The sequence below is a fragment of the Vitis riparia genome, chromosome 12, assembly GCF_004353265.1.
Source record: "Vitis riparia cultivar Riparia Gloire de Montpellier isolate 1030 chromosome 12, EGFV_Vit.rip_1.0, whole genome shotgun sequence".
NCBI lineage: Eukaryota > Viridiplantae > Streptophyta > Magnoliopsida > Vitales > Vitaceae > Vitis > Vitis riparia.
The window spans coordinates 548102-574097 of NC_048442.1; the positions used below are offsets into that span (position 1 = coordinate 548102).

The 25996-nt window shown below is 37.8% G+C and overlaps 1 protein-coding gene across 1 annotated transcript; it reads right to left on the reverse strand.

Moving 5' to 3' along the window:
• Window positions 1-12153: 12153 nt before the first annotated feature.
• LOC117926781 lies at window positions 12154-18804 on the reverse strand. The gene is given in 7 exon segments (XM_034846073.1): window positions 12154-12525; window positions 13556-15504; window positions 15967-16555; window positions 16589-16962; window positions 16965-17358; window positions 17410-18347; window positions 18498-18804. Coding segments are annotated over 7 exon segments (4923 nt in total).
• Between the last annotated feature and the right edge of the window lie 7192 nt (window positions 18805-25996).

Genomic DNA, 25996 nt, shown 5'->3' on the forward strand with positions numbered 1-25996 from the left:
ATTATTACAAATATTTCTAAGGGATGATCTAACTCTTACCCCACTTGATGGATTACCAATGATTTGATCTTGTGGATGGTTGATAACAAACTTCCAATCTTTTGGAAGGTCTTGGCTTGATTCACCTTGCACTTGTTGAGGAGGAGGTAGTGCCAAATGTGATTCTTCTTTCTTGGGATCCTCTCCACTTTCTTCTTGTTGTCTTTTGTCTTCAATTTGCAATTTTCCCATGGATGTCTCCAATCCTAAATCATCATAAAAACTTTCTCTTTCTTGAAGAGAATTGTTAGATTCATCAAAAATGACATGGATGGACTCTTCTACAATCATGGTTCTTTTGTTGAAAACTCTAAAAGCTTTACTTGAAGTTGAGTAGCCAAGAAAAATTCCAACATAAGATTTTGCATCAAATTTTCCAAGATTATCTTTGGTGTTTAATATAAAACATTTGCACCCAAAGACTTTGAAATAGCTAATGTTGGGTTTCTTGTTTTTCCAAAGCTCATAGGGAGTTTTCTTAAGAATAGGCCTCAACAATATTCTATTTAAAACATAGCAAAAAGTGTTTACCGCTTCGGCCCAAAGATACTTTGGCAAATTGTTTTCATTTAGCATGGTTCTAGTCATTTCTTGAAGAGTTCTATTTTTCCTTTCAACTACCCCATTTTGTTGAGGAGTTCTAGGAGCCGAAAAATTGTGATTGATACCATGCTTATTGCAATATTCCTCAAAGTCAAAATTCTCAAATTCTCTCCCATGATCACTTCTAATGCAAGTGATTGTAAAGCCTTTTTCATTTTGAACCTTGTTACAAAATTTTGAAAACTCATAAAAAGCTTCACTCTTTTGACTTAAAAACAAGACCCATGTGTATCTAGAGAAATCATCCACAATGACATAAGCATAAGATTTTCCTTCTAGACTAGGTGTCCTAGAAGGACCAAATAAATCCATGTGTAGTAATTCAAGAGGTCTAGATGTTGAGATGAAATTTTTGTTTTTAAAAGAGTTTTTTATTTGCTTTCCCATTTGACAAGCTTCACAAATTTTGTCTTTTTGAAAATTAATTTTGGGAAGGCCTCTAACGAGTTCATCTTTGTTGAGTTGGGAAATGAGGTCCATGTTAGCATGACATAACCTCCTATGCCACAACCAGCTTTGATCATGCATGCTTGAAAAACATCTATCATGGCCATCATATTTTGAAATATTTATAGCATATACATTTTCACATCTATGGCCCATGAAGATGGTTTTGTCATTTTGAATATCCTTGATGATACAATGAGATTCTTCAAAAATTACTTTAAAACCTTTGTCACAAAGTTGACTAATGCTCAAAAGATTGTGTTTTAAACCATCTACTAATAAAACACTTTCAATAAGGGAGGATGTACCATTACCTATGTTACCTTGACCAATGATTCTTCCTTTTGCATTGTCTCCAAAGGTGACATATCCTCCTTTTCTCTTTGTAAGGAAGGCAAACTTGGATTCATCCCCGATCATGTGTCTTGAGCACCCACTATCCAAGAACCACTTATCCTCCTTTGAGCCCTACAAAATAGAATTCAAGTTGGTTTAGATACCTATGTCTTTTTGGGTCCTTGAGGGTTAGTGACTTTGAATTTTTCAATCCAAACCTTTTTAACCTTAGCATTTGAATTCTTTTGAGCACCATTTCTTAAAGGACATGTACTACTAATGTGCCCTCCTCTTCCACAAAAGTTACAAATAGTAGAAGGACATTCACTTGAGGATTCTTTTACAAAATAGTTTTTAAAATACTTTTGGTTCTTTGAAGATTTGAATCCTAGTCCTTGTTTGTCAAAAACACATTTTTGGCTTGCTAAGATCATTTCAAAGGAATTTTGTTCACAAGAGAAATTTGAAAGAGATGAGGTCAACCATTCATTTTTCTTTTTCAAAATTTCATTTTCATTTCTTAAAATCTCATTCTCTTTTTCAAGATGAGTTTTAGAGATTTCATCAATCGAAAACTTTTCTTTCACTTCCTCAAGTTCTTTTTCAAGTTCTTGAATTCTCTTTTTAAGAGAATTATTTTTCAAACTAAGTTTTTCAAAATCCTCATATAGTTCTTCAAAAATAACATGCATATCTTCATCACTAGAGTTAGAGTTTACCTCATCAAGATCATCTATTGCCATGAAGCACATGTTTGCCACTTCTTTTTCCTTTTCTTCCTCGAAAGATTCTTCACTCTCACTCCAAGTGGCCATCATTGCCTTCTTCATTCTTCTCTTGGCTTCAATTTTGTAGAGAAGACAATCATATTTAATGTGTCCCGACTTTTTTCATTTGAAGCATATCAAATCTCCTTTCTCTTCCCATTTTTCCTTGTCACCATGTGATGAGGATTCCCTTCTTGAGGGATTTCTTCTAGAGGTAAACTTTTTCCCTCTAAACCTTTCACCTCTCATGTATTTGTTGAGCTTTCTTGTGATGAGAGCTAAATCATCATCTTCTTCACTTGGTTTTTCTTCTTCAACATCTTCTTCTTCCTTGGTTGTAGCCTTGAGAGCTATGTTTTTCTTCTTTTTGTCTTCACTCTCCTGTAGTTGCTTTGTGAAACTGATTTCATAAGTCATTAATGACCCTAAGAGTTCTTTCATAGGTAGCTTGGTCAAATCTTTAGCTTCTTGAATAGCGGTGACCTTTGTATGCCACTTTGAGGGGAGAGACCTCAATATCTTCATCACCTTTTCGGATTCATTTATGACCCTTCCTAATGCTTCAAGGCCATTGACAATTTCAGTGAACCTAGTGGTTATCTCAACAATAGTTTCAGTTTCTTTCATTGAAAACAATTCATAGTTATGGACAAGTATATTAATTTTTACTCTTTCACTTGATTAGTTCCTTCATGAGTTATTTCAAGCAATCTCCAAATTTCCTTAGTAGATTTACATTGGCATATTCTATTATATTCATTCCTATCCATAGCACATTGCAAAGTAAAAACGACTTTAGCATTTAATTGAAAATTTCTTCTATCAAGCTCATTCCATTCTTTCTTGGGTTTTGGAACCAAAACTCCATCAACTAATTTAGTGGGAAGAGTTGGGCCATCTTCAATGACATCCCATACATCTAAATCAGTTGATTGTAAGTACCAAGTCATTCTAGTTTTCCAATAGGGATAATCGGTTCCCGTAAAGAATGGAGCTCTATGTTTTGAACAATTTTCAGTTTGAGATGAGCTTGATGGAATAGCCATTTTCCTCTTAGACGATTAAGTCTTAAGCAAGAGGTCTAGCTCTGATACCAATAGATAAAACAAAGGCTATGAATAATTAATAAAAATACCCAAAAGGAGGGGTGAATTGGGTTTTTCAAAATCTTTTTCCACACAATAATATATGCACAAAATAAATAAAGGAAATAGATAAAGTTAGAGAATTCAAACTCGAGTTTATAGTGGTTCGGCACTCCCTTGCCTACGTCCACTCTCCTCAATCTCCTAACCGAGTGAGGGTTCCACTAACTTGAAGCTTCAATCAAGCTTTCAATTGTCTTACACTTGAATTCCGACTCCAATGGGCTCTTACACAATCTCTTCAAGATTTGAACCACTTGAAGGCTTTCACACTCAGTTTACATAAGGATGAAACTCTCAACCTAGCTTAAGGAAGGCTCAAGTACAAGAGAAAGCTAGGAGGAATTATAAGAGTGCACTAAGAATATGCAAGTGATGGTTTAATGCACTAAGAAAGAAAATGAGAGCTTTTAGATCAAGAACAGGTAGGTAGGCTTTAAATGCAATTGTTCTCTTAGTCATAAATGAAGAGGAGCTCTCAATTTATAGGTTTCTAAGCTCGGGAGACAAAAACAACAGAAAGTAGCCTCGACCGGATGAGCAAAGGGTCGACCGGATCACTAGCCGTTGGAGCATTTAATGCATGGCAAGTTACCGTTGCCTCGACCGGACATCGACCGGTCCTCGACCGGACAAGGGTGAGGCTCGACCGGGAAGAGAAAGCTACTGGAAGAGAGAGAAGGTTTTTGTGTCTCCCTCGACTGGACCTCGACCGAACAAAGGAAACCGGTCGACCGGTTCCCTAACTGATTCATGCCTAATTGGTGTCTCAGCTGATTCGTGTCCAGCTGGTGCTCCTTGATTGAGGGATTAATCAACAAAATTTATAACCTATTACACCATATACTAGGGTAGCAAAGACAAAGCTACTATAGCATAGTGGCTCTAGGATCGTTCACTGGGATGGGTTTTCACTTCACAAATGATATTATTTCAAAGATAAATTGGTGCCTTTTCAATTCAAGGTTAGCTTTAAAGGAAAACATAAAGATGCTTGAATAAAAAAGATTGGGTTTTAAACTAACCAAAAATAATAACTGATTTAAATTACAAAGAAAAGGTTTCTTGGAGTTTAGATCACTGGGCTCGGATTCCTCATACAAAAAGGGAGTTCCGGTCACTTGTTTATTTTCCTCGCATTAGAGAATTAACATATAGTTAATTCTCCAACCGGTGTTGTACAGATGCTTCCCATTAATGGGTTCAAACACTAAATCCCTCTCACTGATGCACCTTACAATGACTCGTGCCTCTCACCTAGCACTTGCCATTCAAGGTGATCTTTAACCTTGGATTACCCGTCAAAAGCTCGCAAGAGGTAACTAATGGATGTCTCCTAAGAGTCCAAAAGCTTACCAAGTGTTGGCTATTCTAGAAAATCCTACCTTCAAGTCACCTACCAAAGGCTCGCAAGGGGTAAACTAGTGAATCTCCATGGATGGAAATCACTTGCCTTACCAAGTGTTGGCCCAGGTGATTTAAAGGTGTTTTAAGTTAACTAAAAAGATAAAAACCATCCACGGGTCACACTTTCTCTTCATTAAAAACTAAAACAACAAAACTTCCAATTTATGCATGTGGAAACTTACCCGGCTTTCTTCACTCCAAGAGACAAAGAGCCTAGCCTCTCATCCTCTAAGGAAAAATCCTCAGAGAATGTTTGGCTAGCAAGAAAATGAAAATGAAAGAGAAGACAAGAATATATAGGAAAAACAGAGCAAGTGCTCTGTATTTTACTTCCTTCCCAAAACTGTACAAAGGATCCCCTGGAACAAGCTCTAACACTCTCAGAACAGGCTCCTCGGGCTCCCTTTAAACCAAAATTACAATGATAGCTATTCCCTTGATATTTTGCCAAATTCCTAGCTTAAAAACTAAGGAAACCTATCATTGGTGACTTACAAGGAGAATTTGGGCATTTAGGCAACAAAAATCTAATGAAAAATATCTCCAAGTGTCGATTACAAATATCGGGAAGCACTAAGGACCACTTCGCAGGTGACAAGTGAGGTCTGCGAAATTTCGCAGGTGTACAAGAGGGGCTGCGAAATTTCTTCATAGCAACCAGCTGATTCAACACCTTCACAAAGTTGACTTCCATTTTGTGGTGCTTGGCTTCCATCGTGGCGTGAAGCTTCAGGGGAAATCCATAGCACTGTGCAAAAGTGTTGCGAAATATCTCGCAACAAAAGTGCTGATTCCGCAGCACTTTTCTGAAGCCTTCCTTCAGCTTGGAGCAGTTGTCTTCCAAAGGCTGTAACTTCCTCATTTCAGCTCCAAATTGCACACGGTTTGAAGCATTGGATTGTTGACTTCCTAAGCTTTCAAATGACATATTGTATGCATAATTTGGACTTCAGGAAGTGCTCCAAAAGTGGCTGCAGTGACTGTCATCAAGAATGCTTCCTCTGTTTTCTTCACTCTGTTTTTTCCTCTTTGCTTTTCTCCTTGCATTCCGGATTTGCTTATGGCAAAGGACTTCAAAGCTTTGGTTCTTCATGCCTCTAAGCTTCCCATTGCTTTCCAAGGATTCCATAAAACTCTCCTCAATCTCATAATGCTTTGGTGATCAAAATACTAACAAAAACACCAAAACTTACACAATTTGATTAGAATTGATTGCAAGGGGCCTTAACATGCTAATTGGGTTAAAAGACACTAACTACTACTCAAAAGTGTTTAAAAGGATCAATTACAAGCTATCAAATAACACTTTTTGAGTAGTAATCACTAACCGGTTGAGCCGGTTGGCCATAGCCTCGACCGGTTGAGCCTTTTGGGCCCGAAAACCTATCCTTTTTTATTTCTTTCTTTTCCAATACTTAGGCAAGGTCTTTAGGTGAGTCAATATGCCAATTTTGAATCAATTTGCCTAAGGTATATTTGATAAAACTCGGGTTTTAAAGAAAATCAAGTTTTAAAGAATAAACCGAGTTTTCTAAGATGCATGAAAAGGTATGAACATCCTAAGTGCACTCATGCTATCATCTTACATTCATTTCCTATGATCACAAGTCTTCCAAATGATCTCGATCCCGTATTCGTTTGGTCCTTGATGAATTTTTGAGATTATGCCTGAAATTCTTAACAATTTAAAACAATTAGTCACTTAACCATGGTTTGTTATCATCAAAACATGATTAGGAGAACCCTTGGGCTAACAAAAACATTTTAAAAATCAAGGAAAATATGAAAGTTGCTTGCTGGAAAGAAAATTACAACAAAATTTTATTGAAAATGAGATTTTTAGGACCTAAAAATTCTAAAGAAGAAAAGAAAGTTGAAAAGTTGAAATTATTTGGAAACTGAATTTTCAAAAATCAGTTTTGAAGGTAAGGAAAAGAACCACGTGGGCCTTGAAAATGGGCTTGGGAAGGTGATCATGCATGGCCCTATAGGAGTGGGGCTCGAGATGCAAAGAAACTAAAGACAGGACAAGTAGTGGACTGTTTAGGGAATTACAATATCTGAATTTTCATCATAACGTGTGGAAACACTCAGTTCATACTCTTGGCCCATACCAATTGTTGTCTCTAAATCAGTTGTGTCCATGCTTGTTTACCAAGACAAATCTTCTCTTATACTCATCATAAAAGCCCGCATGTACAGCTCACATAAGCACGTCCAAAGCTTTGAACCATTCTATTGAACATCAAGAACTCCTTTTTAAGGTCTACCACTCTAAATGGATGGTTCATTTCCCAAAACAATCATCAGAGCAAATGATTTCAACCTACCCCTATAGCTTGCTAGAAACTCCATATTGGATAATGTGGTGGCACTTCTTAAGTTATAAACTCTCAAGGAAGTTGAATCCTTGGTTAAAGAGATTAAACCATTGCTCGATAAAAATGAGCATTAAAGGAAGCAAAATTGTTTCAAACATGGGCAACCCTTTCCCAACCTCAAGACCTGCTCCAAGTATTTTTGGGTTGATGGGCAGAGCTTTAGTATGTTGTTGGAACTTCTCCTGAATAGTTCCACTTTTGGAACAACTAGATTCAAGATCTTGGTACTTATTCGAGTTACTCAGTTCAGTTTCTCATTTGAGCCAATTCCAAATCCATTCCTTTATAAAGAGAACCTCATAGTATTAACTATAAAAACAAAGACAGATTGCAAGGATCAAGGCAATGATTGAACAGATAGCCTACAATCAAGCAAGATCATTCAAAATCAATTTTGTATATTCTTGTAACTGTTGTTTGCTGTGTTGACTTTAACAAATCTGTAACTGCTGCATAGTATTAGACAAATTGATGTGCATTGCCATAAATAGTTTTTCCTAACTATGTATATAAGTCAACTCTTATTACATCAATATAGCAAGTGTTATTTCTTCTATATGGTATCAGAGCTATTCTCTCAAGAGCATCCGATCCCAAATATGTCATCCTCCTCAGAATCCATCCCATTCAATACCCATCCCATTTCCGACATTGATAAACAACTCATCGTCCTCAATATCACTGCCCAAATCAATAAAAAGTTAACACCCTCCACTTTTCCTCAATGGCGTTGATCGCTTAGATTTTGTCGTTTATTGGATCAAAACAAAATTTATAACCTAATTCACTATTCTATAGCAATTTGTACCCGATCAAAAAGTGGTTTTAGTACAAACTACCGTAGTATAGTGGTATTTAGGTATCGTCCACAAGGATGGATTATTCTCGGTAATTAAGGCTTGAACGAGATGATGAGAAATAATGGTGATCAAATGAAATTTACTTGAAATTGCATGATAAAATCTCAAGATAGCAATGTATTCAAATTGAATTGAAAATGAAATGTAAAAGAGAAGAAAATTAATAAGATGTGAGATTCTCAGAGTTAGGATTTTCTAGAGAGCAATTTCCATGGTGAATAAGTGTTGAGATCTATTTCATCAAGTTAGATTGAAAACCTAAATTTTCATCTAAACCGATTTTTGATTTAGCTTTAGATCTAGATCTAATTTCTCTTAAAATTAGGTAATCTAATCCAAGAGATCAATTTGAATCATAAATTCAATTCATCTTAAACTATCTTCCAATGATTCACACAATACAACTATTCAATTTCATCAAATCTAGCATTAAGAATTTGATGAATCTACCTAGATTGCATTGTAGTAATCATTCAAGACAATTTGAAGAGAAAAAACCCCAAATTTCAATTAATCAATCAATTGGATCTAATTACCTTTACAATTCAGGCTCAATTCTCTAATTCACCATAGATCTTGCCTCTAGATCCTCCCTCCTCCGAGAAAAATGAGATTTAGCCACTCATGCTTGGAGATTTGATCTCACAAGACATGTTTGGCTACCGAGAAAATAAAAGAAACTGAAGGAAAATGGAGAATTATATAGAGAGAAGAAGTATGAAAAGTTCTACAATTAGGAAAATGTATTAAAAAGTTCTTAAATGAGCCAATCCCGTTTCTATTTATAGGCCAAGGTAAAAAGGACACTTGGCAACATTTTATAGGTCTTCTAGATGCTTCTTCATCAAGGAATCTGGAGAGAATGCATTTTCGCACGAGCCCCTAGCAATCTCGCATGATGGTGCGAAGTGGAGAATCCAACAGCTTCAATTTCGTTCTTCTGGAGCCTTTCGCATGACTGTGCGAAAATTTCGCATGGTCATGCGAAATCACTTCCTCAAAATTTCCTTTTATGCTGCAGCCACCTCCTTTCTGTCTCATTTCGCATGACTGTGCGAAAATTTCGCATGGTCATGCGAAACCGAAAATCATGCTATTCCGGCTCCTCTTTACAATTTCTCTCATTTCTTCATGTTTAATCCATCTCCACCACCTTCAATTAAGCTTCAAAGCTTGGTTCAAGTGCATTTCCTCTTCCTCATGACCACATTATGTACCCTCCTCCATTCATTTTCCATTTGTCACTCCATGCTTCAAAAATCACCTTAAAATATCTCCAAAACTCAACAAAGAACCATTAGTATCACTTGCAAGGGTAGTAATGTATTACTTGGGCAAATTAGGCATAATTACTACTCAAAAGGTGTAAAACTCATGAAAGTTAGTATCTAAAATGTGTAGATTTTGAGTAGTAATCATTCCCCCCAACCAACACATTGCTAGTCCCTTAGCAATGGTATAACAAAAAGAAAAAGAATATTACTCAAAAAGAAAATCTTAAACTCATTTGGAAAATGTGTTTGAAAATCCCATAGCACAAATGGTCAAAAATAAAACACACCTCACCATCCATAGGTGTCATCAAAATCTCAAGCTCATTTACTATCTCTAATAGAAAAGACATCATTCAAATCAAAGTGTCAAAGATATATCCATTTTCAACTCCCCAAAATGATATTTCCAAACAAGTCTTGAGTGAAATTAAACTAGCCCCCTAATATATTATTCAAAACTATTCCTCCCCCTAACCATGCCTAATTTATCTTAAGCAACAAAAACCACTCTCTCATAGGTCAAGAACACATCTATCTTTATTTATTTATTTATTTTTTCAAAGGTCTAATTGTAGGAATGCAATGCTAAAGGTATCTCCAAGTATACGGTCCATGTAGCGGGGATTCATCGATGACTCCCAACCATAAGGCATAGGGCACCAAGTTTATAGGACTGATTCAGCCACTAACTCCTCAGACTTCACCCCGGACTCCACAATTTAGGATCCAATACCTTAGCACCTACAATCGAGCTCATACTCCACCTATTCACCCATGTAGCGAGCATTGAGGTCGGTGGCTCCCAACCATAATGGCTTAAGGCACCAGGTTTTAAAGACCTTTGGGCCATATACCCCTCGGACCTTGCTCAGGTTTCAAGGAAAGCATAACCCAACCTTTTTATTCAATCAATTTTTTTTTTTTTTTTTTTGAAGAATTGGGCACATTGGCCTCTTCTTAAGGTGTCTCAACTCAATTTAAAAGTGATTCAACTTGATAAGACAATTGGGTCCAAGTCTTAGGGTTAGAAGAGTCTTTCATCTTATATCAGGGGTCTAGAGTGCACAGTGTGTGTCAAGACTCAATTAGAAAAAAAAACTTGGGAAGATGAAAACTTCAAAGTCAAATCAACTCAATCAACATAACAAGTTTTCTAAGATCAAGCAAATGAGCTGATATTCCAAATCAACTTCTTTCAAGCTAGGTATGCTTATTTATCAATCATAAGTGCTATGATCTTCTCAAAAAAACAAAATTACTAAAAAAAACTAGCTCATACACAAGCAAAAAAAAAATCTAGCAACCAATTCTAAATCAACAAGCAACCAAAAGAATCAACATGCTAGCAAAAGTCCTTCCTTTCCTATCTTCCCCCCAACCAAACTAAACATTGTCCTCAATGTTTACCAAAAAAAATGTAAAGCAAGGAAGGGAAAAGTACCTGCAAAGCATTATTTTCCAGCTTCTATAAATGTGACAAAACAATATAGAAGTATAAATGTGTTAGGAAATGAAGAAAAATAAAAATTGAACACTAAAAAAAAATGAAGTCAAGGAGAAAAATGAGGACACTCCCTATCCTCAAGCATGAGATGGATGGGAGGGGGTGATCTCGGAAGATGTCAAAATGGTGGTGGGTACTGTGGACTCCCTTGTTGTAGAATTTGTCTCTTGTGTAGGTGGGACGGACAGAGGAGGAGCATCATGAACACTAGCTGGCTTCTCAGAAGAAGAATTCCATTGCTGGACAGCCATGGTAAGTTCATCAACTCTTTGGACAAGTTGCCGCTGAGTGAGCTGGATGTTTGCTTGATTTTCTTGAATCATATCCAACGAGCTAAGAGTTGATTGAATGCTTCAGCTGATATATGGACATAGCCATCAGAAGCTGATGGACCTATGTTTGGGGTAGAGGAAAGACTAGCCAAAATATGTGCAGCTGTATCCGGATTTGGGAGAGTAGAAGTAGCTCCTTGTGTGGTGGCAGCTGGTGGTCTTGGGGGTGTATCTTCTCCATCACCAAAATCTTCAAGGATCAAATTCGGAGGAGGCACATAATGATGTTCATTGTCAGTAGTCAATGAGGCACTTGTGAGAGTGGATTCGGTTTTGGTCACACTACCTTGCCATCTGGAAACAGTATAGACTTCCCTACAATGATGCTTCTTTTCTTTATCAGGTTCAGTAGGGAAGCCATAGTACTCCAATATGGTGCCCAACATGCGCGGGAAGAATAATGGATATTTCTTGGCTCTTTGCAATTGCTTTAGATGTACCTTATCTTCAAAGTAGAACAGGGCAGCCATGAATAAATCAGCAGGTGTCCACCATTGTCCACTAATAATTCTGAATAATGCCTCTAGGATTTGTTCTTGCCTTTGCATTGCATGTTGGCAAGGATAGACATTGGAGCGTAGGACATGATCCAAGAACCAAAATTTTGAGTCTATTTCTCTCCTCAGCACTGCATGTGTGTTGATGGATTGATTTTGAGAGACAATTCGGACCATCTCAGCAACCTCAATTCGAGTAATAGGTTGAAACTCAGCTGGATTTGGAGGTGTGAAAGGAATATCCAAAGCTCTTGCTACCATTTCAGAATTCAGCATACCTTGTCTCCCATCAATTTCGAAATAAATCACTAAAGGTGGATATACCCCTCTGCTGGTCATGGTGCGGTAAAATTCCCGAATTATGCGAGGATAGAAGAATGGTCTAGGCACCATGAATGGCTCCAAAAAATATCGACAACAAAGCTCCGTGGAGAATTTAGTAAGAGGGAATGCAGCAAAAGCCTTGAAATCATAGTAACATTCTTCATGAAATTTTCTACCTAAGCAGTCCTCCCTTGCACCAGTGGCTAATTTCTTCTTCGGTGCTTTCGTGAATTGGAACTAAGGTGGTCGGCTTGGTGGAGATGCAGATTTTGTAACCGGAGTAGGAGCAGGGGCTTTAGCAACAGTGGATTGAACTACAGCATGTTGCTCTGAAGGAGTAGCAGAGGATGTCGGAAAATTTGAAAGAGTTCGAGCTCTGACGCTTCTTGTTCTCTTCACCGGTAATTTTCCAGGAGTAACAACCATCTTTGATTTTCCTTTATCCATTGAAGATCTTGCAACATTCCTCTGATTTTGATGTCCAGAAATGGGAGGTTCAGAGAGGGAAAATCCCGGAGGTGATTCGGGATCAGTGTCTTCGCCATTTCCGTCATTCATCACCACAAATTCTTTCTCAATGTCTGATGATTTTCGTTTTTGATTTCCCATCTGTAACAAAGAATAACAAAAATTACAATGAACAATTTGATGAATTAACTGGGAAATGGAATAATAGATATCAATTTGTCCGAAGTTCGCAAAAAAAATTGCGGCAATTTCCCAAGATGATTCAGATTATTCAACTCAGATTCGTCTTGCAATTTCAGAGAGAGGTTGAGTGAGATTCAAATACCTGAAACGCTTGAAATGTCGGGAGTGTTCAAGTAAATCTCCGAAAATCAAGAACTGAAAGTAATCAGATTCCTGATGTTTGATTGTGGTTTAGGGCAAGGGAGATATGCAAAAGAGGAAGTGGGTGAAATGGAAAAAAAGACCGATGGTATTCCTCCTCAGTTTTGCATGACTAATGAAGATGAAGAGTTTTCGCATGAGGCTCATTTTCAGTTAACGGTGCGAAATAAAACAGGGCTTATATTGGGGACAATTTTGTTTTTTTTTTTTTTAGAGAGAAATTTTAGCACGGATATGCAAAATTTTCGCATAAGTGTGAGAAGTGGTCCAAAGGGTTAATTTTGTAGTGCTTAAGCTGGATCTCGCATGGTCATGCGAAATGTTCGCATAGTTATGCGAAATGGTCCAGAGAGTTAAAAAATTTTGCACCACCCTTATCAGTTTCGCACAGTCATGCGAGAATTTTGCATGATCATGCGAATTGGTACAGAGACTCGTTTTGCACATTTCCAAAGCTATGAAAACTCCCCTATTTTGCATGAAGACTCCCCTGTTTTGGCATGAACATGCACACTGGTGTTGGGTCATTAAAACTCCTTCTCCCTTTGCCTCATGCATTCCATCCATCCAGAAAATCCTTCAAAACACAACTGATATGATTAAAAAGGGATCATTCATAATGACTAAAAAAAATAACAACACACAAGCAAAACAAAAAAAAAAAATCAAAGAAAAAGAATTGCAAGATCATTGGGCTAGTTAGTCTTCTAGAAGACTAAGCCCACCAAACCTGGAATGCTCATTTTATGGAGGGGTCAAGAAGGTACAACTCCTCCTTCTCTTGCACCATAGGTTCCATATATGGTTTAAGCCGATGTCCATTAACTTTGAAGATACATCCATTCTTTGGATTAGTAATTTCGACTACCCCATTTGAATACGCTTTATGAACCAAGTATGGGCCATTCCATCGAGATTTGAGCTTTCCCGGAAAGATGTGCAATTTTGAATCATATAGGAGCACCTTTTGTCCCTCTTGAAACTCTTTTCTAAGGACAATTTGATCATGCCATCTCTTGAGTTTGTCCTTAGAAAATTTTGAATTCATGTAGGCTTCGTTCCTCATTTCTTCTAACTCATTCAAATCTAGGAATCTCTTCAACCCAGCTCTTTGCATATCAAAATTCAATTTCTTTATGGCCCACCATGCTTTATACTCCATTTCCACTGGTAGATGACATGCCTTACCAAAAACCAACCTATATGGTGACATTCCAAGAATTGTTTTGTAGACAGTTCGGTAAGCCCAAAGTGCATCATGAAGTCTTAGTGCCCAATCCTTGCGGTTTGCATTCACCACTTTCATCAGGATGTTCTTGATCTCACGGTTAGCTAACTCCACTTGTCCGCTTGTTTGTGGATGGTAAGGTGTGGCTACTTTGTGTTTCACTTCATATTTAGCGAGAAGGTTACTGAATATCTTGTTGCAAAAGTGAGTACCTCCATCACTAATAATGGCCTTTGGCACCCCAAACCTTGTGAATATATTTTCCTTGAGAAATTTAACAACCACTTTGTGATCATTATGCTTACAAGCTATTGCTTCCACCCATTTTGACACATAGTCAACTCCTACCAGAATATAGGAGTATCCAAAAGAGAGTGGAAACGGTCCCATGAAATCAATTCCCCATATATCAAATAATTCCACTACCAATATAGGATTAAGTGGCATCATGTGTCTCTTTGTCAATTTCCCAAGCCTTTGACACTTGTCACAAGACTTACAAACTTCATGTGCATCTTTAAATACAGTAGGCCAATAAAAACCTGATTGGAGAACCTTCAAAGCTGTCTTTTGAGTGGAGAAATGGCCTCCACAAGCATAAGCATGGCATTGCATAAGAATTCCTTGTTGTTCTTCTTCCGGTACACACTTCCTAATGAGTTGATCAGCACAATACTTGTACAAAAATGGTTCATCCCAATAGTATGCATGCACCTTGGATAAGAAAAATCTTCTCTCTTGAATAGTCCATTCCTTAGGTAGTTCTCTAGTGACTAGATAATTTGCAATATGAGCATACCATGGATTGGTGTCTACTTTCAAAAGAGCGTCATCAGGAAATTCTTCATTGATGGGGGGGCTTTCCGGAATGTGTTCCACAGAAATTCGGGATAGGTGGTCAGCTACCACATTCTCTACACCTTTCTTATCCTTTATTTCAAGATTAAATTCTTGAAGAAGTAAAATCCAACGAATTAGCCTTGCTTTAGAGTCTTTCTTGTTGACTAAATATTTCAAAGCTGAATGGTCGGTGAAGATCACTATAGGAGCTCCAACAAGATATGCTCTAAACTTATCTAATGCAAAGACAACCGCAAGCAACTCTTTCTCAGTGGTGGTGTAGTTCTTTTGTGCTTCATTAAGAGTTTTACTTGCATAGTAGATAACATAAGGTTTCTCCTCATCTCTTTGCCCTAGAATTGCTCCCATTGCTTGATCACTTGCATCACACATAACTTCAAAAGGCAGGTCCCAATTTGGTCTTCTCACAATAGGTGCAGTGGTCAATAGTCTCTTCAACTCTTCAAAGCAATGTTGACAATTTTGATCCCATTTGAATTTGGCATCCTTAGCAAGTAAGGCACACATAGGTCTTGCTAGCTTAGAGAAATCCTTGATGAAACGTCTATAAAAACCTGCATGACCAAGGAATTGTCTAACTTCTTTAACATTTGTTGGTGGTGGTAGATTCACAATTATCTCAATCTTTGCTTTATCCACTTCAATCCCTTTCCTTGAGATAACATGACCTAAGACAATGCCTTTTTCTACCATAAAATGGCATTTCTCCCAATTTAGCACTAAATTTTTCTCAATGCACCTTTGAAGTATTGTTTCCAAATTTGAGAGACAATCTCCAAAATCCTCACCATAGATGGTAAGGTCGTCCATGAAAACTTCCATGATTCTCTCCACCATGTCACTAAAGATACTTAGCATGCATCTTTGAAAAGTTGCGGGAGCATTGCATAAACCAAATGGCATTCTCCTATATGCATAGGTACCAAAAGGGCAAGTGAATGTTGTCTTCTCTTGATCTTCCAAGGCAATCTCAATCTGAAAATAACCAGAGTAGCCATCAAGAAAACAATAATAAGGATGTCCCAAAACCCTCTCCAATACTTGGTCCATGAATGGAAGAGGAAAATGATCATTTCTTGTGACAACATTCAGCTTTCGATAGTCAATACACACCCTCCATCCCGTGGTCAATCTTGTAGGAATAGATTCTCCCTTTTCATTTTGTACCACAGTCACTCCTGACTTTTTAGGTACAACTTGAGTAGGACTCACCCAAGTGCTATCCGAAATAGAGTAGATAATTCCAGCTTGTAACAACTTAAGTACCTCATTTCGAACAACCTCTTGCATGTGAGGATTCAATCGCCTTTGAGGTTGACGAATTGGCTTAGCATTTTCCTCCAAATAAATGTGGTGAGTGCATACCAAAGGACTTATCCCCTTAAGATCATAAATGGACCAACCAATAGCTTCTTTGCATTTTCTTAGAACTTCCAACAAGCTAGCTTCTTGTTGGCATGATAATTTTGAAGAGATCACCACTGGAAACTTATCTTCCTCAAGGTATGCATATTTTAAATCACTTGGCAAGGGTTTGAGATCGAGCTTAGGTGATCCTTCCTTCTTTTCTTCTTCATCATTGGTTAGAGATAAAGGCTTTTCTTTTGCTTTCCATTGCATAGGATGATTCATGGAGGTAATTTCATTAGCTTCCTCAGTTTTTTCTTCTTGCTCAATTTCTTCAAATTCTTCATAGGCCTTCTCCATCTCTTCCTCCCTTATTCCTTCCACATGTTCTTCTATAAGAGTATCAATCAAGCAAGCTTCTTCTTGTTCATCCTCATCTTGATTTGGATGTCTCTTGCATAGATGAAAAATATTCAGCTCAAGAGTCATATTCCCAAAAGTGAGCTGCATTACCCCATTCCGGCAATTTATTAAAGCATTTGCTGTGGCTAAGAAAGGTCTTCCAAGAATGATTGGAACATGATTAGGTTCTCTTGCTATTGGCTCCGTATCAAGGACAATAAAATCAACCGGATAGTAAAATTTATCCACTTGAACCAATACGTCTTCAATCATTCCTCTTGGAATTTTAATTGACCTATCAGCCAAAGATAATGTCATAGAAGTAGGCTTGAGTTCCCCTAACCCAATTGCTTGTACACTGAATAGGGAAGAAGATTTACGCTTGCATCCAAGTCAAGAAGAGCTTTCTCTACATATGTATCTCCAATATTCACCGAAATGGTAGGACACCCTGGATCTTTATATTTGATTGGAGTCTTACATTGGATGATTGCACTAACTTGTTCAGTTAAGAAAGCTTTCTTGTTGATGTTCAAACCCCTCTTCATTGTACATAAATCTTTAAGGAACTTGGCATAGGGAGGAACTTGCTTGATCATGTCTAGGAGTGGTATGTTAACTTTGACTTGCTTGAGAACTTCAAAAATCTTAGTTGCATTATTTACCACCTTCCTTGATTGAAGAGCTTTTGGAAAAGGTGGAGATAAGAGCTTATCTTTCTTCTTAACCTCTTCATTGACAACCTCATCTTGCTTTGGTCCATCATCTTCATTCACCTCTTTCTCTTTTTCTTGTTCTTTCACATTTTCTTCTTGTTCCCCTCCTTTATTCTCTTTTGGTTTTGGCATAGGTTGATCAACTTGTTTGCCAACTCTTAAGGTAATGATTGCCTTCACTTCATCTACCTTAGCCGAATTTTCATTTTTTTCTCCAATTTCATGAACTCCCCTTGGATTTTGTTGGGGTTGTGAAGGGAATTTTCCTTTTTCTTGCACCGTATGCATACTTGTGAGTTTGGAAATAGCAAGCTGCATATTATCAAATTTTTGTGTGAGATTGGTTTGCAAGCTATCAAATTTCTGATTGAAAGATGTCTCCACATGATCCATCCTTTGATTTAATTGAGTATTGATACTCTTTTGATCTCCAATGAAGTCACCCATCACTTTACTCAAATTCACTATAGCTTGTTCTACCGGTGAAGCTTGAGGTTGAGAAGTTTGCATGTTAGAAGAAAATTGTCCTTGTCCACTCTTCCAAGATAGATTTGGATGATTCCTCCAACCCGGATTATAAGTGTTTGAAAATGGAGAATTGTTGGAGTGTTTAACAAATCCAACGACATTAGCTTGCTCCATAAACATTTCTCTAACAGCTGGTATGGTGGGGCATTCGCTCACTAGATGTTCACCGGATTGACATATGGAGCATTGAGCAATTTGCATTGGAACATCATTAACCACTTTGATTTCATTAGCTCCTCTTGCTTCAAGTTCTTCCAATCTCCTTGATAGAGTTGCCATTTTTACTTGCACATCTACATCCTCATTCAAAGTGTACATTCCTCCTTTAGCATTGTTTTGGGGCTTGACTTTGCTGGAGTCTTTTCCATGAGGTTCATCCCATGATCTAGATATTTTAGCCACATAGTTTAGAAAATCCAAAGCTTCATCAGGACTTTTGCTCATAAAGTCTCCTCCACACATGGTTTCTAGCAATTGTTTCATAGCCGGTGACATACCTTCATAAAAGTAGCTTACCAACATCCAAGTGTCAAAACCATGATGAGGACAAGCATTGACAGCCTCCATATATCTCTCCCAACAAGCATAAAATTTTTCATTCTCCATGGCCACAAAATTGGAAATTTGTCTCTTCAGTCCACTAGTACGATGAGCAGGAAAAAACTTCTTCAAAAATTCAGCTTGTAGTTCAGGCCATGAGCGGACACTTCGCAGTCTCAAAGAATTCAGCCACACTTTTGCCTTGTCCTTGAGAGTGAAAGGAAACAATTTAAGCCTCATAAGATCAATTGATGCAGCCCCTTCTTGAAAAGTATGACATACTTCTTCAAAATCCTTTATGTGAGTGTAAGGATTCTCATTCTCCATTCCATGGAATTGAGGAAGAAGTGGCACCAAATAAGGACGGATGATCATTTGCTCACTAGGAGGAACAATGCATGATGGTGCACTCATTCTCGGTGGATGCATATGGTCCCTCATAGATCGATACAAATGGAAATTTTCTTCATTTGGACCATGTTGACTTAGTTGATCTTCACATTGAGGTTCCATTGTATTTGTAGCAATTCCAATATTCAGCACTTGAGTAGATGAATTAGTTCTTTCCAACCTTCCCTTAGAATTTCGTTCCCAATGGAGCATACAAGGGTTCACCTACACAGCAACAAAAGAAAACCAAAACACAACAAAAAAAACAAAAGAGAAAAAGAAAAAGAAAAATGAAATTTGGAAGAAAATTAAGATGAAAGTGGAGAATTGGTAAAGAGAACTTCACCAATCTTGTGATGTGGATCACAAGAGTTAATCCTCACCAAATAAAATGCCTCAATCACCTTGGCACCATCCCCGGCAGCGGCGCCATTTTTGATCGCTTAGATTTTGTCGTTTATTGGATCAAAACAAAATTTATAACCTAATTCACTATTCTATAGCAATTTGTACCCGATCAAAAAGTGGTTTTAGTACAAACTACCGTAGTATAGTGGTATTTAGGTATCGTCCACAAGGATGGATTATTCTCAGTAATTAAGGCTTGAACGAGATGATGAGAAATGATGGTGATCAAATGAAATTTACTTGAAATTGCATGATAAAATCTCAAGATAGCAATGTATTCAAATTGAATTGAAAATGAAATGTAAAAGAGAAGAAAATTAATAAGATGTGAGATTCTCGGAGTTAGGATTTTCTAGAGAGCAATTTCCATGGTGAATAAGTGTTGAGATCTAATTTTCATCAAGTTAGATTGAAAACCTAAATTTTCATCTAAACCGTTTTTTGATTTAGCTTTAGATCTAGATCTAATTTCTCTTAAAATTAGGTAATCTAATCCAAGAGATCAATTTGAATCATAAATTCAATTCATCTTAAACTATCTTCCAATGATTCACACAATACAACTATTCAATTTCATCAAATCTAGCATTAAGAATTTGATGAATCTACCTAGATTGCATTGTAGTAATCATTCAAGACAATTTGAAGAGAAAAATCCCCAAATTTCAATTAATCAATCAATTGGATCTAATTACCTTTACAATTCAGGCTCAATTCTCTAATTCACCATAGATCTTGCCTCTAAATCCTCCCTCCTCCGAGAAAAACGAGATTTAGCCACTCATGCTTGGAGATTTGATCTCACAAAACATGTTTGGCTACCGAGAAAATAAGAGAAACTGAAGGAAAATGGAGAATTATATAGAGAGAAGAAGTATGAAAAGTTCTACAATTAGAAAAATGTATCAAAAAGTTCTTAAATGAGTCAATCCCGTTTCTATTTATAGGTCAAGGTAAAAAGGACACTTGGCAACATTTTATAGGTCTTCTAGATGCTTCTTCATCAAGGAATCTGGAGAGAATGCATTTTCGCACGAGCCCCTAGCAATCTCGCATGATGGTGCGAAGTGGAGAATCCAACAGCTTCAATTTCGTTTTTCTGGAGCGTTTCGCATGATTGTGCGAAAATTTCGCATGGTCATGCGAAACCAAAAATCATGCTATTCCGGCTCCTCTTTACAATTTCTCTCATTTCTTCATGTTTAATCCATCTCCACCACCTTCAATTAAGCTTCAAAGCTTGGTTCAAGTGCATTTCCTCTTCCTCATGACCACATTATGTACCCTCCTCCATTCATTTTCCATTTGTCACTCCATGCTTCAAAAATCACCTTAAAATATCTCCAAAACTCAACAAAGAACCATTAGTATCACTTGCAAGGGTAGTAATGTATTACTTGGGCAAATTAGGCATAATTACTACTCAAAAGGTGTAAAACTCATGAAATTTAGTATCTAAAATGTGTAGATTTTGAGTAGTAATCAGGCGTGCTCAATTCGAAGCACTTCTTATTGGCTATGATTTGCTTGACTATGTCAATGACATATCTTCTTGTCCTTCTCCCGTTGGCACTTCAACTACCGATTTCAACAAAACTCATTGCGTTCGATAGGATAAACTTAACCTCGATGTCATCCTAGCCTCTACATCCCCCACAATCACACCGCTCATAGCCACAACAAAAACATCACACGAGGCTTGGAATAAACTCAACACGTTATATGCTAGTCATTCAAGAACAAGGGCTATGTAACTCAAGGAAGAACTCAACTTGATTCAACATGGAAATAGGTCAATTTCTAACTTTTTGCATGTTGTGAAGGCTCTGGCGGATGAAATCGCCATCATTGATCATCCAATTTCTGATGACGATTTAACCCTCTATGTCTTGAATGGGTTAGGGCATGATTTTCATGAGATCGCTGCACCGATCCGAGCATGGAAGAAGTCTTTGGTGTTTGAAGAGTTGCACGACCTCTTAGTGGATCATGAATCCTACCTTCAGCGTATGGAAGTTGCTACTCAACAGATGGTGATGACAACAAACTTCACAAACAAAGGTCAACCTTCATCTGGAGGTGACTTCTCAAAGAAGTCTTATAAACCAAATGGGTCTCAACGTAATTAAGGCCAAAGCTCAGCCCGTCAATCCAATGGCCACCAACGTGATGGACGTCGCTCCAACTATGGGTCTGGCAAACCCAATAACAACCAGAAACGTTACACGTCGTGTTGTCAGTTTTGTGAACAAATGGGTCATACCGCAAAACACTGTCCTCAACTCCAGTCCAAAGATTTTCACAATCAACTGTGTAACTTCTTCTAACGGAGAAGACATAACTTGGCTCATGGACTCAGTTGCCTCTCACAATATAAAGGGTGATCATGCAAATTTATCCATTCATAGTGAATATGATGGTATTGATGAAGTAATTCTTGGTGATGGTTTAGGTTTGACTGTGTCACACATTGGTTCTTTGGAATCACACTCACCCAACCACACTTTCATCTTGAGTGATACCCTTTGTGTTCCAAACCTTTCCAAAAATTTAATTTACGTTCATCATCTTACCAAACAAAATAACACTGTTATTGAATTTCACCCTTTTCATTTCTTTGTAAAGGACAAGGTCACGGGGGCGATTCTACTTCGAGGAGCATGTGAAAATGGTGTCTACATTTTTCCGAAATCAATGATGTCTCCCACCTCCAAAATGGTTGCTAATGTGCATGAACGGACCTCAATTACTAGGTGGCACAAGCGTCTTGGGCATCCATCTCTTCGAATAGTCCAACATCTTGTTAAGAATTTTTCTCTTCCCGTTGTCAAAGAAATTTTTTTTCTCAATTATGTAGTTCATGCTCCATTAATAAAGCACATCAACAACATTTTCATACCAATAGTCTTCAAAGTCATGCACCACTTGAACTTATTTATATTGATGTTTGGGGACCTGCACATTATACCAGAATCGACGGATCTCATTATTACCTCATTTTGGTTTACCACTTCACCAAATACATGTGGTTCTATCCAATGGCTACAAAATCCGAGGTGTCTACAGTTTTTCCTCACTTCAAAAAACTTGTAGAAACCCACTTCCAAACCAAAATAAAAAATTTGTATTCTGATAATGGTGGGGAATTCATTGCTTTAAAATCATTTTTATTGGTAAATGGTATTGATCACTATACCACCGCCCCACACACTCCACAACAAAATGGTGTCTCCGAGCGTCGTCATCGTCATCTTGTCAAAATGGGTCTCACTCTTCTCCATGATACATCGCTACCTTTTCCATATTGGCCTCATGCTTTCCAAATAACATATTATCTAATCAATAGGCCACCCACTTTTCTTCTTCAAAATCGTTCTCCTTTTGAAGCTCTCTTTGGTCAAAAACCAAATTACCTCAAATTGCGGGTGTCTTTATTACCCACTTACCCGGCCCTATAACACTCATAAAATGCAGCCCAAATCCTCACCTTGTGTGTTTCTCGGGTACTCTCAAACCCAAAGTGCCTACAAATGTCTTGACCTTAAAACTCACAAGATTTACATTTCTCGGCATGTTTTATTTGACGAATCAAACACTCCCACTCTGTCTTCTACCAAACCGAAAAGCCAAACACCATAATCTCACAATGCCCCTTTGTTCTTCGATGCCCAAGTCACGCCCGTGCCCTCGCCAACACCGTCTATCCTAATGCCCACATCCATGACTCCGGAAGGTGTAGCCACCATCAACGCATCCTCCTCAGGTAATCTCGTCAACCCTTTTTTTCTTCTCTTCCGCTTTCATCTGAAAATTTAGGTCAAAATTCCTTGCACTTGAATTCTTCATCTCCTAGTTCTAGTCCCAATACTTGTCTGCTTTATTCAAACTCATTGCTTCCTCACTCCTCACCTGTTGAGCAAACAATGGGACATACTCAAAATTCCCAAAACCTGAATGCTCAACTTCTCTCAAACCCACTTGTTCAACGTCTTCACCAAATGACCACTCGGTCAATGAACAAAATTTTTAAACCCAAACAACTCAATTATATGTCTAAACACCCACTTCTTGAGACCATTGAACCAACCTGTGTGAGTCAGGTCTTATCTCAACCACAATGGCGTGATGCTATGTCGATGTTATGTCTAGTGAGCTTACAGCTCTCATGAAGCATGGAACTTGGGATTTAGTGTCAATCCCTTTGAACTGTAACCTAGTGGGCTACAAGTGGGTGTTCAGGGTCAAGAGAAAACCTGATGGATCAGTGGATCGATTCAAAGCCCGCTTAGTTGCAAAAGGCTATAATCAATGTCTAGATCTTTATTACAAAGAGACCTTTAGTCTTGAAGTTAAACCAGCCACCATTAGAACCGTTTTGTCTATTGTCATTGTGAATGGTTAGGATTTAAGGCAAATGGACGTTAATAATACCTTTTTACATGGTGCATTATCTGAGATTGTATATATGATGCAACCCTCGGGTTTCAAAGATCCATCTAAACCCAATCATGTTTGCAGGCTCAAAAAGGCATTATATGACCTCAAACAAGCTCCTAGGGCTTGGTACACTACATTGGAAAATGTACTTCTTAAGCTTGGGTTTGACAATTCCAGAGCTGATTTGTCTTTGTTTATTTATCGAAAGCACTCTATAATTTGTTATTTCTTGGTGTATGTCAATGATCTTGTGATTATAAGCAATAACACAAATTTTGTGGCTTCAATTATCAAGCAATTGGGATATTGTTTCTTTCTTAAGGATATGGGTCTACTTCATTGTTTGCTTGGTGTGGAAGTTGTACCTACTCAAGCAAGACTATTTCTCTCACAACACAAGCACATTCAAGAGTTACTATCAACTACCAACATGAGTGGTGCCAAAGTTGTCTCAACTCCTCTTTCAACAACTCAGTCTCTCAAATTACTTGATGGCACAACAAATGTGGACAACACAAAATTTCGAAGAATCATTAGTAGTCTGTAGTACCTTTCTTTAACGCATCCAGATATTTCATTCGCGGTCAACAAGTTGTCCCTATTCATGCACAAGCCTACCACCACTCACTTCATAACAACAAAAAGGCTTCTTCGGTACTCAAAGCAAACCATCTTCCATGGTATACAACTCATAAAAATTGGACATCTAGCTTTAATCACCTATTCTGATGTCGATTGGGTTGGAAATATTGATGATCGAACCTCCACATCTGCCTATATTAGCTTCTTAGGCCCAAATCCTATTTCATGGAGTTCAAAGAAACAAAGAGCAGTTGCAAGATCTACCACTGAAGCTGAATATCGAGCCCTTGCAAATGCGGCATCTGAGACAATGTGGTTTCTTGGACTTCTTCACGAGCTCGATTTTTCACTTAAAGCAGTTTCCTTATTACTCTGTGATAACCTCGGTGCTACGTATCTAAGTTTCAATCCAGTCCAACATTCACGCATGAAACACATACAAATTGATCTCCATTTTGTTTGTGATCTAGTTCAACGTGGTTCTCTCCAAGTTCGACATGTTCATACACAAGACCAATTGGCTGATTTGTTGACAAAGCCATTGTCAAGACCAAGAACCAAACTGTTGAGAAACAAGATTGGGCTTGCTGATGGAAGCTCAATCTTGTGGGGGCGTATAAAGACAAAGACAGATTGCAAGGATCAAGGCAATGATTGAACAGATAGCCTACAATCAAGCAAGATCATTCAAAATCAATTTTGTATATTCTTGTAACCGTTGTTTGCTGTGTTGACTTTAACAAATCTGTAATTGATGCATAGTTGTAGACAAATTGATGTACATTGCCATAAATAGTTTTCCTAGCTATGTATATAAGTCAGCTCTTATTACATCAATATAGCAAGTGTTATTTCTTTCATATTAACATCATCTTCATAATTGTGAAAGCTGCTAATGGAGGTCCGCATGAAACAACCAAACTAGACACCACCGGGATGATCACAAATCTGAAACCATCCATACGAACCAAATGAAACACAACTGATGGAAATGCTTGCTCAGTTTGGCTACCAAGTTCAATTTTTCGTGGTGCTTCCCATTGCATTTTGAGCGAGGATGATGACTTCATAAGTGCTCAAACTTCAGATTCTTTGCAATCATTAAGATGGATTTCCATTCTCTCCGCTAGAGAGAGAGCATCTGCAAGTTCAATTCTTAACTTTTGAATTCCAATAGGTGTCGACTCTCAAAATCTTTCATCTACTCTGAGTCGAAATGATGTTGAGCGACGCTAACTTTGCTGAATGCTAGCACCAAGGCAACCAGGTCTTGTACAGAATGATATGCACGTAGGGTCGGGGTGGAGAGATTAGATGGTTTGAAACTATACTTCACTTGGCAACAATGGCTTTGAGTTTTAAATGGAGTAATCAATTGCATCATTGAGTGTAATGTCGCTTGTGGGTATGAGGAATGGGTTAGGTAGTGGCTTGGCGGGGTGTGAAAGTTGGGGAAATAGTTTGGCTTGAGAACATTTGGGTTTGATAGAGGAAAGCTTTGGTGGAGAGTTTGTTTGACCCAAATATTTAGCTTTAAAAAATAAAATCACAGTACAAGTCCACTTGCACTCGTTTCCCGCTCTAAAAAAACCCTCCATCTTCATTTTTGAAACACTCCGGTAAAGAAACGGAGAAATGGTGTGTGGTGTGAGATATCAGATTCCGAAACCAGGGTTTCGATCTAAGCTCAAACACATTGTCTCTCACCACCAAGCAATGAAATCACCATTTCTTCAATTCAAATATCAAATCCAAATGAGCATGCTCCAGGTTCACTCACATAGATATA